The sequence below is a fragment of the Periplaneta americana genome, chromosome 17 (assembly GCF_040183065.1).
Source record: "Periplaneta americana isolate PAMFEO1 chromosome 17, P.americana_PAMFEO1_priV1, whole genome shotgun sequence".
NCBI lineage: Eukaryota > Metazoa > Arthropoda > Insecta > Blattodea > Blattidae > Periplaneta > Periplaneta americana.
In genome coordinates this window covers 82549523-82563135 of record NC_091133.1, presented here as the reverse complement: position 1 = coordinate 82563135, position 13613 = coordinate 82549523, and the positions used below count along the sequence as shown (strand labels likewise).

General features: G+C 36.4%; 1 protein-coding gene across 2 annotated transcripts in view; it reads left to right on the top strand.

The window, feature by feature from the left end:
- Positions 1–13613, top strand: part of LOC138693431 (uncharacterized) — a 106577-nt gene that overhangs the window by 75208 nt on the left and 17756 nt on the right. The window contains exon 2 of one of the 2 annotated variants that reach the window (XR_011330309.1): positions 2961–3249. Coding sequence is in view for 1 of the 2 variants with exons in the window: in XM_069817380.1 (XP_069673481.1) it covers positions 13362–13367 (6 nt within the window). In the remaining variant the exon portion in view is untranslated. Of the gene's footprint in view, positions 1–2960; positions 3250–13209; positions 13368–13613 lie in introns of those variants that run through there. The other variant, XM_069817380.1, reaches the window with a different exon arrangement.

Genomic DNA, 13613 nt, shown 5'->3' with positions numbered 1-13613 from the left:
CATCAGGCCTTCTCTTTCACACCACCAGAAATACAATACAACTTCAAGAAAAATTACACATCAATGCAATTAATCTACAGTAATAACGAGTGACAGAATGAATATGATTTAAAAAACAACTGAACATACAAATACAAGTTGAAAATAATAAAAATTACTCTAACATATTAAATGATGCAAGCAATTAGGCAATTTATAACATTTACTAGTTAATGAAAAAAATAACTATAGTCTTAGTAGTGTTAAGATAAATAATGTTCGATTTGAGAGCAGATGCCATCGATCTGAGGAGGCTGCAGAGGAGCATCACAGGGAGACAGAGGTGTTTGTTTTTTTTTGCGTAAAATTAGAATCTGATGAGAAAATTTTAGATTTCCACTTAGAAAACTAAGTTGACCTTAAAATGACCTTGATATCTTCCACTAAATAAAAAATAGTGCCATTATATTTTTCTCTTTAAATGAAGAAACGTTTATTCAAAGTTATATTCTCGCAAACGCGTTGTTTTCGTGTTAAATTATTGGAAAGTTAAAAAAACACCCAGTACTGGTAATGCATTGTAAATAGACTAATTCATTTTACAAGCATAAACAGTTCTTCAATTGAGTAGAAGGTATTAATAGGTATAAATGTTGTTAATTTTTTTCTAAACTTTTCCCTTTGATCCTTTAAAGCTTTAAGATAAGTAGACAGTGCATTAGTCTAAATACATGAATTAATAAAGTTTTTCTTTAATAACAGATGAGAAAAGGTTTTCGATAAAAAGCCCTAAACATTATTTATGCAATCCTGGTATTAAAACACGCTTGTTATGACGCAATTGACCTAATTCTGGCACTGGTGCCAGAAAAGATTACCTAGCAACTAGTATTCCATGACGTCATTACCGACTTCACAACACAATTTTATACAACGTACTGTCAGCGTATTCCGAATCTCACCGGACCGGTGAACAACAATGACGTCACGCTGCAGCAAAATAGGAATAAAACTGCTGGAAGGTTCGATGGCTGTCATGGCGGCTGTACAAGTTGTTGTCTGTGCTACGCTAGCAAGATTTTGCGAAATTTCCGTACTGTCATCCGTTCAAAGAAAAGAGAGCATAAACAATTTATTTCTTGAACCAGTAGTAATAACTGGTCCGTTGACATGTTCGCTCATAAGCCATTAACATATGAAGAGTCCATTGCAAGAATGTTGGATGTCACTTTCTTGTCGAAAATGAACCAAGACTGTCAATGCATAACTTAAGACATATAGAATGTACATAGAGAGTTATATGGCATTAACGCTGATAGTCATTGTCCAGTAATGATCGGAAAATCACAGTTAAGCTTTGAGCGCTAAGCATTTCAATTGCTTCTCCTGAAAAATGTATTCCAAATGACATCCATCATTCTTGCAGTGGACTCTTCATATTGTTTTTACATTGTGCTCATTACAAACAATACAGCAGAACTAAAGCAGAACACACCGCCATGACACAACAGTGCACGATGTCATTCGTCTGCTAATTCCCGCCGTATATAAGAACCAATCAGATTCACTGATGGCGGGTGATGGAGATTGCCACCACCTCTGCAAGCTGATGGAACCGGTGCGACACCAGTGGAGCATCAGTGACGTCATTTATGAAATTCGGAACACTGTGATGCCATCAGATTGCTCAGCGCTGAGATTTGGAATATGCTCTGTAAGAAAAAACTTCAAAACAACAACATAATAACATCGGCTTACAAACGGTTACTTAGCAACCATGCAATATATTACGTCATATCCAGTACTCATGTCTCTACTACGTCATAACATTACATTGCGTAAGTTTATAATAGTTTTTATTTTACATATTTTAATGCTAGAATAGCATAAAAGATTGTATGTAACAATGTATAATCTTAACTATAAACACTCGTGAAAATTGCCAAGATTAGTCCTATACACTAGAGTCGACGGCAATTCGGAAGGTGGTAGTCTGCTAGCGTTTGCGTCGAGAGACAGATAGAGACAGCAAGGCAGCGTACAACATTGCCACATCGTACTTCACGCGCAAGTGCAATACAAATAGCGCAGGAGAGAATTGAAATTATCAAAAGACAATAATGACTTTAGCCGTTGATTACTGTAAGCATTACACCAAACAAACCCCCTTTCCTTCACTAACAGTATTCTTTGCACTGTTCTCAATCCCACACCACATATTTCTGCAGTCGTTTCTTGCGCGTTGGCAACATTACAGCCAGCATCAAGATGGCCGGCAGCGTTCTGCTCTTCAACGTTTTTAAAATAATTATACACCTCAAACACTATTTTGCGCACCTGCCTGTACAATACTTGTCTTTTTACAGTTTTTTCTTCCATTTATTTATCTTAAACGCATACAGTAAATGTTAGTTTTATTTATTCAATGTATTGAAACACTCACACGTGAACAAACGAACACGGGAAGTACTTGTTATAGACTGATTCCGATTGGTTCTACTGTACAAGCTTGTGACGTCACATACCAAAAATGCTACGGCGCATATAGCAGCTGACCGCCTTCCGAAATGCCGTCTAGTCTAGTTACATAAATTACTATTATTGAACTTTAAGAGTGCATGACATTACAATATACCAATCGTCCTTAGAAGTATATATATATATATATATATATATATATATATATATATATATATATATATACTGCATATTTTGCAAGCGGTATTCAATTACCGAAAAGTATTAATCATATTTCGTTGACGAATGATGAGTCATTGCCGTTACTTCGTCTGCTTGTAAGCTGCTAACTAGCTTAAAATGTCGGTGTAAAATATTGTGAGCAAATGGAAGACTATGTAATTGTACAGAGGACTTTGATGGTCATGTTAAGAAATATACGTAAAACAATTAAGTCTACTACATATAAGGAGCCATTAAGTATGGCCACAAAATAAAATATAACTTCGCACTTATGATTTCAGGAGTGAACGTGTTTAGCAGTAGCAGTGGCGGATTCGCTAGGCTGCTGCCATGACACTACTGGTGTTCCCGACATTTTCCGCGTCAGTATGGCTGCTACTGTTCTACACCACGCTGCTGGTGCTCTTCAGCCCGTTCGTGCTGCTAGTGGTGGTGCTGCTACCCGCACAACTACCTCTGCTCCTGCTTCGCAGGATTTCCTCCATCCCGATGGAGTCAATTTGATGATGTCTCGATGCGTTCATCCAATTTCTAACGCTAACTCTAGGATTCATATTGTTCTAACAAAAGGTGAGTTGTATATTGTGTTCTGGAACACAATGAAATGTTATGTAATGAATTAGAGTATAATCACAGTCTAGTATATACAGTCACGAAGCTTGAGTTTATGAGGGGTCCACACCTGTGGAGTAACGGTCAGTGCGTCTGGCCGCGAAACCAGGTTGCCCGGGTTCGAATCCCGGTCGGGGAAAGTTACCTGGTTGAGGTTTTTCCGGGGTTTTCCCTCAATTCAATACGAGCAAATGCTGGGTAACTTTCGGTGCTGGATTCCGGACTCATTTCACCGGCATTATCACCTTCATTTCATTCAGATGCTAAATAACCTAGATGTTGATACAGCGTCGTAAAATAACCCAATTAAAAAAAGGGTACTTGGAACAAGACTGTCCCAACCAGGGTTTGAACCCGGACCCGCTCGTTTCACGATCAGACATGGCATTCGTTACTCCACAGCAATGGACTAGAAGAACTTCCTTGCCCAGGATAAGAGAAAATGCCCACCTCGTTGTTAGGAACCGAATCCGTACCATTTAAATGTAGCTACGTAGATGCGCTGCAATTGAGTCAAAGCAGAGGAGTAATCGACTGACTACAGTAAAATCGAATCACAATATCGTATACCACGTGACAACATGATTTTAATCTTGCATTTTGATTCTCCTTTTTATTGCAACAAAATGCACAAACCTCTGAAAATTTAATCTTGCATTTTGATTCTACTTATCATTGCAACAAAATGCACAAACCTCTGAAAAATACGGTGAGTTATAAAAGCCTCCTGTTTCCGTGAAGCTAGAAAGCAAGGTTACAGCGCTTACTTAAAATAATTGTTCGCTTTGTCTTGTTCTTTAACGAGCAGGAGCGATATGAACTTTCATTTCCTTGTCGAAGTTGTCCTCACATAAACACACGTCAGGTCACATCTCACGCCCGGCTGGAAGTTCAACGGTAGGATGCCACATCTACACGCATTTATAATTCCCGTTCTGGTTCCCACTGATTAACTTCTCCGAATATAATTATTACTGTTTGTATTATAAACATGATTAGTCATTATTTTCTTCTTCCTGAAGAACTTCAGCATGGTTAATTTTTAAACTATATGAAATTCCTCTCAGATATGTTTCCAGCCGACCGTAGTTCTTGTAGTCTTCATACCGTGTAACAATTTCCCTAATGCGTTCATGATTATTGACATATGTCTGACGTAATGGTGCACGGACTTGAGTTTCAACAATTGAGTGATCACCTGCTCATTTGATTCCTGTTCATCCAGCAAAACTTAAAAAACTTCCAAGTGCTGGGATGATGAAAAACCATGCGTTTTTTTTATTTTAATTTACTATGCCAACCTTCGACGGCATTATTAATCTTCTGTTCCCCACTCAAGACTGCTTCTTACACATACCATAACCATGTTTCCGGTGTTATAATTGTATGTGGGAAACACAAATATGTACTTCGGAATATGTATTATATGTCTTTCTCGTGTTAAATTTTACCGTACCTGGTTAACATGTTTCGGCCTGCTAATGGCCTCCTTCGAAACTGGACCGAAAAATGTTAATCAGGTATGGTAAAATTTAACACGAGAAAGACATATAATACATATTCCGAAGTGATATAGTGTTAAAAGTTGTGTAATCAAGATGTACAAAATATGTATTCTAAGATGGACGAAAGGTTATGAACATAAAAAGTGTAGACAAAAAGTATGGGTGGACGTAAATTGTACGAACCAATCGGTTGTGGACAAGAGAACGTGGACGAAAGTGAATGGACAAAAGGTAATGAACGAAACAAGTTGTGGACAAAAGGTAGTGGACGAAAGGCCCACAAACCGTACGAATATGCAATTAAATATTTATAGCTTATGAACATGCGGTTAAATTGATAAACTGTAAAATTTCTGGATGAATAAATATGAATACTATATTAGTATCAATTGAGCTAAGAATTAAATTCATAAACATGCTAAAGTAAATAAACTTTTAAAAATTTCGCAGACTCTGAACAGCGTTCAGAATTTAGAAGACCGAACACGAAAGAATAGGTACAAATTTAATACATAATTAAACTTTTGGTTGTATTTATGTTTTACTGCTTTTAGTTAGTGGCTTTGAGTTTAATTTCTTTTTATACAAAGTGAATTCATTAGTTGTATGTCACAGAATATCAGTACGCCTAACGCACCGCATTGATATGAATAACGTAATGGAATCTTCACGATATATCACAACCATAAGATTTTACCTCTGCCTCGCTTCCTCTGTTTGATGATGAAGCAGTTAATGAACGAAACAATCCTCTTATCTGTGTTGATTAATTGCTTAATGCAGTATGCATTCATCAATCGCTTAAATAAATGGAGGCATATTAGTATGTCACAGAATATACTACCTTCTTTTCATACGTTGTAATCAAACGTGATCAGTTTCCATGCCATCAGGTAAAATCGAAACTTCCTAAATAAGAGATTATTGAACAGATACAGAAATTTAGTTGAGTGCAATGTTACATATTATCATTATGGATATGATCGAGAGTTCGTTCAAAAGTTGCACAAATTTCGAAGTACATTCATCACCTTAAAATTATACATCTTGATTACACAACTTTTAACACTGTATCACTTCGGAATATGTATGGTAAGACTTTCTTATGTTAAATTTTAACGTACCTTGTTTACATGTTTCGACCTATTTATGGGTCATCCTCAGAACTGGTCGTTGTTGGTCTTGGCGCCTCTTGTTGTTTCCTGTGAGGGTGCGTTCGTAGTGTAGAGTCAAAGACTGTATGTGTTTTGAAATTGAGTTATGAGTTGAGAATATCGTTGGGGTGTGTTTTCGTGTGTCTGTATATTTCATATTGTTCTAGTGTGTTTAGTTTCTGGCTTTTTGGTTGGATGTGCAATATTTCCATGTCTGTGTTGATGTCTCTGTAGGTGTGGTTGGCATTTGTGATGTGTTCTGCATATGTGGAGGTGTTTTGTAATTTTGTTATGGCTGTGATGTGTTATTTGTAACGTGTTTGAAATGATCTGCCTATCTGTCCTATGTAGAAGTTGTTGCAGGTGTTACATTTGAGTTTGTATACGCCTGTGTGGTTGTATTTGTTTGTTTGTGTGTTGAGATGTTTTTGTAGAGTGTTATTTGTTCTGTATGCAATGTTGTAATTTAATTTCTTGAATGAGGTTGCAATTTTATGTGTGTTTTTGTTTTCATATATTAGTGTGATGTATTTTTTGTGTTCTTGTGTTTGTGTTGTATTCTTCTGTTTCTTGTGGTTATGTTTTGTCTTACGTATTATGTTGTCTATTATGTTAGGGTTGTATCCGTTTTCTTGTGCTTTGTATTTCATTGTGTTTAGTTCTTCGTTGTAATCCGGTTGGTTCATTGGTATGTTGAGTAGTCTGTGTACCATTGTTCGGAATGCAGCTTGTTTGTGTCGTGTGGGGTGGTTGGATGTGTTGTGTATGTGTGTTGTTGTTGTTGTTGTGGGTTTTCTGTATACTTTGAATGTGTGTTTGTTGTCTACTTTTGTTATTGTATATATAAATTAAATTTGTTATATTATTATATATAATTATTATAAATTATAAATTAAAATTATAATTATTAAATAAGATTTGTTATAACTAGATAGATTAGAATTGCATTTCGGTTACGCGAGCATTTAAAAGGAGGAATTCATTAGCCTTATGATTGGGCGACAAGGGGAACGATAAATATCAAAATTGAATTCTTATAAAAGCGAGGAAAGCTCAGTTTTCTGTGCCATTTTATTCCATTTTACTCCATTGTCTTTGTATCATTACTTTATCACCTCCGTATAGACTTCTCAAATACAAGGAGACGATAATTAAGGAATATATTTGTCAGGCTCAGTTTTCTGTGCCATTTTATTTCATTTTACCCCGTTGACTTTATATTATTACCTTATCGTCTTCGTATAGACTTTTCAATTACAGGGAGACGTTAATTAAATAATTTAATTATCAGGATTAATACTTATGTACCTACTACAGTCACCAAGAAAGCCGTTGTGTTATGTGCGTTTTGTAACTCTAGTTGTCGTGGTCCCCTGCAGCCTCCTGCCAAAGAGAAAGTACGAGTTTGCTGCAGACGCAACTGAAAGTGAAGTCCTTGACCTTGATCTATATTGGCAAGAAATTCGTTGCGCAAGGTGTAAAAGAGCTAATCATTCTTTCGGATGATGTAAAATTGCGTTAGGTATATCTGCAATAGTGTAGATCAACATGAAATATTTGGAACTGTTCACAGTGAGACATGGATTAGCTGAGAGTTGCCCAGATGTTTTACAATGTTGAATGCAAATACCAAATGCAGAGTTACAGGCACATACAAAAATTTCCTCTGAGTCATTCATTTCCTTCTCTTTTGTGTACTTTCCTTTTGACATACCCATTCTTTATTTCTTAAATTTCATTCCTGTTTTTTTTTTTCAAATTACCTCCCAGTAGCTAAACTTCATTGACTTTTATTAATGTTTTGTTTCATGCTCTCTTTCCAATGTTACATTTCCGCACCTTCTTTTCTTACGTTTGTGATTTTCCGTCCTTTAAATTTCGGCCTCTTTATTTCTTGGTCTTAGACTTCAATTCTCTGCTTTGTATTTTCTATTTCTATTTATTCCTTGATCTTGAACTTATATGTATCTGTTTTTGTATTTTCTATTTCTCTTTATTCCTTGGCTTTAGACTTCATGTCTCTGTTTGTGTATTTTCTATTTCTCTTTTCGTTGGAAAGTCATTGTTAATTTATGTCTACTTTTCTTTCTTTTCAATTTATTATCTGCAGTTTATTTCATTGTATTTTGCTTTTATTTATTTATTTATTTATTTTCCCATCTTCTCCACTTAGGCCTACCTTTTCTTTCCTTTCTTCCTTTTTACCTAATATTGCCTATACTTTCTATCATTTTCCCTCAATTTTGTATCTCTTTATCCTTTTCCTTTGCCTGCTCGCTTTCCATTTTAATTACGTTCCTTTCTTATCCTCAATTTTCCTTTACAGGCAGCGGGAAGACATAGAGCAAACCTAAGTACTTCAACCCAAGTAGACTTTTGTGCACTTGTTACGGAATGGTTTGCGTGCCGATTGTACTATACTATCAGGTTAAACCAGCTCCACTATCTGCCACACAGTGAATTCTTCTCCAGCCATCAAATTCATGTACCATACTTCTGGTAGTGGCGCGTCATATCTCACAGATCCATTATCATTTCTCCTGCTGAAAAAGGGGAGGCTCCGATGTTTCTTTTGCAGATCTACAAGTTGACTAGAATCCACTACCACTACTTTCTACCATCTTTGGACAAACTACTAGAAACACCCATCATGACGGACGATCAATTCGACGCCGTGCAAACACAATTAGCACCCTTTTCTTTTTGGAGTCGTAGATGATAATGAAAGTGGAATTTTGAACATTCTTTGTGGAATGACGGAGAAAAAAACGGTAGAGTTCCGAGTAAAAGCCTCACAAACTTAGTTGTCCACCACAAATGCAACCCCACCATTACCGAGATTTGGCCACCGGTGTAGCTCAGTCAGCCGAGGCTTGCTTGCTGATCTGAAGTTGCGCTCGGGCGTGGGTTCGATTCCCGCTTGGGATGATTACCTGGTTGGTTTTTTCCGAGGTTTTCCTCAATCGTAAGGCAAATGTCAGGTAATCTATGGCGAATACGCGACCTCATCTCGCCAAAAACCATCTCGCTATCACCAATTCCGTCGACGCTAAATAACCTAGTAGTTAATACAGCGTCGTTAAATAACCAAGTAAAAGAAATCGCCGAGATTTGAACTCTAGTCCGTAGTCGTCGAAAGGTAGTGTTTTACCAATCCAGCTGTTATGGCAGATACCGTCCCTTTATTTCTCTCGTTCCTCTCTTTTTCTGCCTTTTTCTTCCCTTTCCTTTCTTTTTATTGTCTTCGTTTGTCATTCTTTTACTGTTTCTTGTCTATTATGTTTCTTCACATCTATTTCGATTCCTTCCCTTTCTTTTGTCTTTAAGGTTTTTTCTTTTTCTTGTTATTACTTTCCCTTTATTTTTATATTTCTTTAATTTCCTTTCTTCCTTTTCTTTTCTGTCTTCGCCTTTCCTTCCTATCTCTTATGTTTGCCTATTTTCCTTGATTTTCTTTCCTTCGTATTCCTTCCCTCATTTCTATTCTCTTTCTATACTTTTCCTTCATTTCCTTCTCCTTTTTATTTATTTTCGTATATATTTTCCTCTATAGCTTTCTCCGTTCCATCAGCTTCTCAGCGAGGAATGGCTTCAACAGTTCATTCCGATGTGTTGTGTTTAATACAGCATTAAAACATACTGCACAATAGCGTTGAATTTTCCATATCGCATTTACTGTTACACTTCTTGTCACCAGAAGGCAACTGAAATTGAGACTGGCCTTGATAATCATAATGTCAAGTTCACGAATTAATTTATCAGACTCGAACAACGCTAACTGGAAACCAGTATGCAGCTCAAGGCTGTGGGAAACGTACAAATAACAACTTTGCGTTTTTTCTCTTTTGAATATTTGTTTTAGGAAAAACTGGAGACTGCAGGGTTTGCAGTGAAAGACCTGCCCTTGGGCAGAACACTATGAATGAATGAATGATTAATATTTTTTATACATCTTGATTACACAACTTTTAACACTATATTACTTCGGAGTATGTATTATATGACTTTCTCGTGTTAAATTTTACCGTACTTGGTTAACATGTTTCGGCCCGTTATGGGCCTTCTTCAGAACTAGTTGTTGCTGGTCTTGGCGCCTTTTGTTTTGTTTCCTGTGGGGATGTGTTTGTGTAGTGTAATGTGGAGTCAAAGAGTGTGTGTATTCTGAAATTGAGTTCTGTGTTGAAAATTTCATTTGGATGTGTTTCTGTGTGTCTGTATATTTCGTATTGTTCTATTGTGTTTAGTTTCTGGCTTTTTGGTTGGATGTATAGAATTTCCATGTCTGTGTTGATGTCTCTGTAGGTGTGGTTAGCATTTGTGATGTGTCCTGCATATGTGGAAGTGTTTTGCAATTTTATTATGGCTGCGATGTGTTCTTTGTAACGTGTTTGAAATGATCTGCCTGTCTGTCCTATGTAGAAGTCGTTGCAGGTATTATATTTGAGTTTGTATACGCCTGTGTGGTTGTATTTGTTTGTTTGTGTGTTGAGATGTTTTTGTATAACAGGCCGAAACATATTAACGAAGTACTGTAAAATTTAACACGAGAAAGATATATAATACATATTCCGAAGAATATTTTTTTGCAAATCATGGATCAATAGAATAGAAGTTTTGTGTGTTATTATTCGTTCAGTTTACGAGTTTCGTTTTTAGGTAAGGAAGCCACTCTTTGTAGAGTGATGTAGGTGATAGAGAAGTAAGAGAAGAGGACGCTTCTTGCTGCATTACCCATTCTTGGGAACTTTCACTATAACTATTGGTAAACCTTAAATCCCGCAAGCCCATACTGCCATTTGTTTTTTACCTCAGTAAACTTTTTGAAAGATATTTCAGCATGTATTAGGAAGTTATTGGAACAGTGCAATGTTTCTTAATAAGTTCGGACGCTAATTTCTTCAGTTCCCCTTCTAGTAAATTGATAAAAAAACAAATTAATTGATTTGTACATTATGTGAAGAAGTAGGAATTATACATTCCTTAATTGCTGTATAATTGCAACTTTTTATTATCGAATATCCTCGAGAAAAAATGTATTACCTTGCTTTCAGGAAAGCCTTTGCATGAAGAATTACCTTTACTATGTACATAAATTGTCTTTCTAGTCTGTTGTTTTCGCGTAGTAACAATTTTAAATCAACTCCACTCCTTGAACGATAATGTCAGAGTCTTAAAGCATAACTTGACAAGTTTTTGTTACTATTACGTTCACTTTTGTAATAACAGTAATACTTGGTAAAGGCAACATAGATCGATCTATTCTTTCTTACTGAGATTCCAGTATTGACAAAGCTTCGATAGCTGCAAGTGTTGCATAGTAATCACTGCAGATCTTGAGCTGATGTCATTATAGAATAATACCTGAGGCAAAGTTTTATGGTGGTGATTTTATTTCCAGAGTCCTGTTAGATATCGGATTGCATTAAATATATCTTTTGAGGCAAAGTTTTATGGTGGTGATTTTATTTCCAGAGTCCTGTTAGATATCGGATTGCATTAAATATATCTTTCGTTTAATACCAGAGTTCAGTTTTATCTCAGTTAATTATCTGGCATATCTCATAAAAATACTTGAATTCGATTCTGAACACTGCCTGCGAGATATTTCTTGGACAACCGGCTGTAATGCATATTTTAAATTTATGCTGCTATAATAATTTCACATTTACTCCATTATGGTCTTACGATACCTTGTGTAATATGAATAACTCGTATAGACGAAAACAAATAAATTAAATATTGCTGTGATTGTGTTAATAATTTAATGCCACGATAAAATGAATATTCCTGTTGACTGTGCGAAAGTCTTTCTTTCGATTTGTACGATTATGACAGAGTTCCCGATTTAAAATCCGGCGAAAAATGTTTGGAATCCTGAGAGAGAGAGAGAGAGAGAGAGAGAGAGAGAGAGAGAGAGAGAGAGAGAGAGAGAGAATGAAATTGGAGCCACCTTTTCTTGTGTAAAGCTAACCAGTTTTGGTTAAGAATCTGAACAAATATATTAAATAATCAAACACTGAATGGTTTATAATAATAATAATAATAATAATAATAATAATAATAATAAATGGCCATATTTGAAATATTTTGAAATGTAACAACTAAATTCAATCTACACTGATACAAAAACATGAAAGAATTTTGTCAAACATAAATAATTACAATTCTGTTCCCATATCAATGCTCACGTCATATCCGGTAAAAAGACTATGTGTACTACAGAATGAACCAGCCAAGGCTAGACTCCTAACTGCACTCACGGCGGCTGATTCATATGTAACGACGCTACTATATGCGGAGGATTCGTTCCGCGCTTTTGCGGTTAGTATTGCTTAATGATGTACTTACCGAATTCACAGTTCATGTTCGAAATGACATCCTTGTAATATCTGGCAGGCTGCACATCTCCTGCAGACATGTTCAGCAATTCGCTGCAGTTCGTTCTCCGAAATGACTCGAATTTATGTCATGTAGCGGTTATTTGTGAAAATGGTGTGGATTTTCACTGTTCCAGTAACGATTGTTTTGAGTGTTCACGTAATCACTGAGGTGGAACCATGCTTCATCACTATAACAATTTAAGGTGGAGTCAAGTAGTCCATCATACACACTGTTGGAACCACATGCAAAACCTAAGTCTGCTCTGAGAATCGGATTCCTTGAACCTGCGAACTACACAAATTTTGTAAGGTTTTAATTTTGACTAACACTCTTTATGCATTTCTGGATTCGTCCATATGTGCTACATGCCCTGCCCATCTCAAACGTCTGGATTTAATGTTCCTAAGTATGTCAGATGAAGAATACAATACAAGACGTGCATTGTGTAGGAATTTGTAGAAATCTATAGTCACATTCTAATATTATAATTGAGGTAACAATTTATTTTAAATTTTATTCATACATGTCCTATTGTACTAGCTATTTAAAAAAAATGATCTACGTTTCTAAGCGAAGCAATTTGAGAACACTGCAAAAAAAAAGAAACTTATTTAATTCTGTAATCTTGCAATATTTCAAGCTTCAGTGAGTTGAATAACTGCAGTGTTAGTTTATTTGCAGCAAGAGAAATTTTATAGCGCCCCCTGGACATTTGCCCCTCGTGCCTCGTTTTATAATCTGACAACGCAGCCATAAAAATCAGAGCATAACCGATCTTGAAGCAAGATAAGACACTGAGATATAGCCAAGGTTAGGTTAGGTACGGGTTCCCTGTTTATCGGAGGGAGGGGCGACTCCCGGGTTGCTGTCTGGGTGAAGGCAGTAGCAGCGGCAGTAAGCACTCGAACCCTGAGAGGTGAGTCTCGCTCCGACAGGCTTGGCAATGTATATATAAAGCACCGCCCAGCTTTCAGAGCGCCATTAGCTCTTTGTTTCCTCCTTGGTTCACAGAGAGGACGCCCGGCTGGAGATGAAGGTAAGAAGTAGGAGAAGTGGCATGCCACTCTACCAACTGGTTTCGTTTATATGGGTGAAGTAGGAGAAAAGCAACCGTTACACTAGTGTTACGTAATACATCTGTGTTTTTGTGTCTACATTGGAATGTTTGATTCATGCTATTTTATACCTTGCAACGGAACTGGATGAAGAAGCACTTTTTAAATGACTGTGCCAAATATATCATAGGCCTACTGTGTGCGAACTGTGAATTATTTTCGCGTAG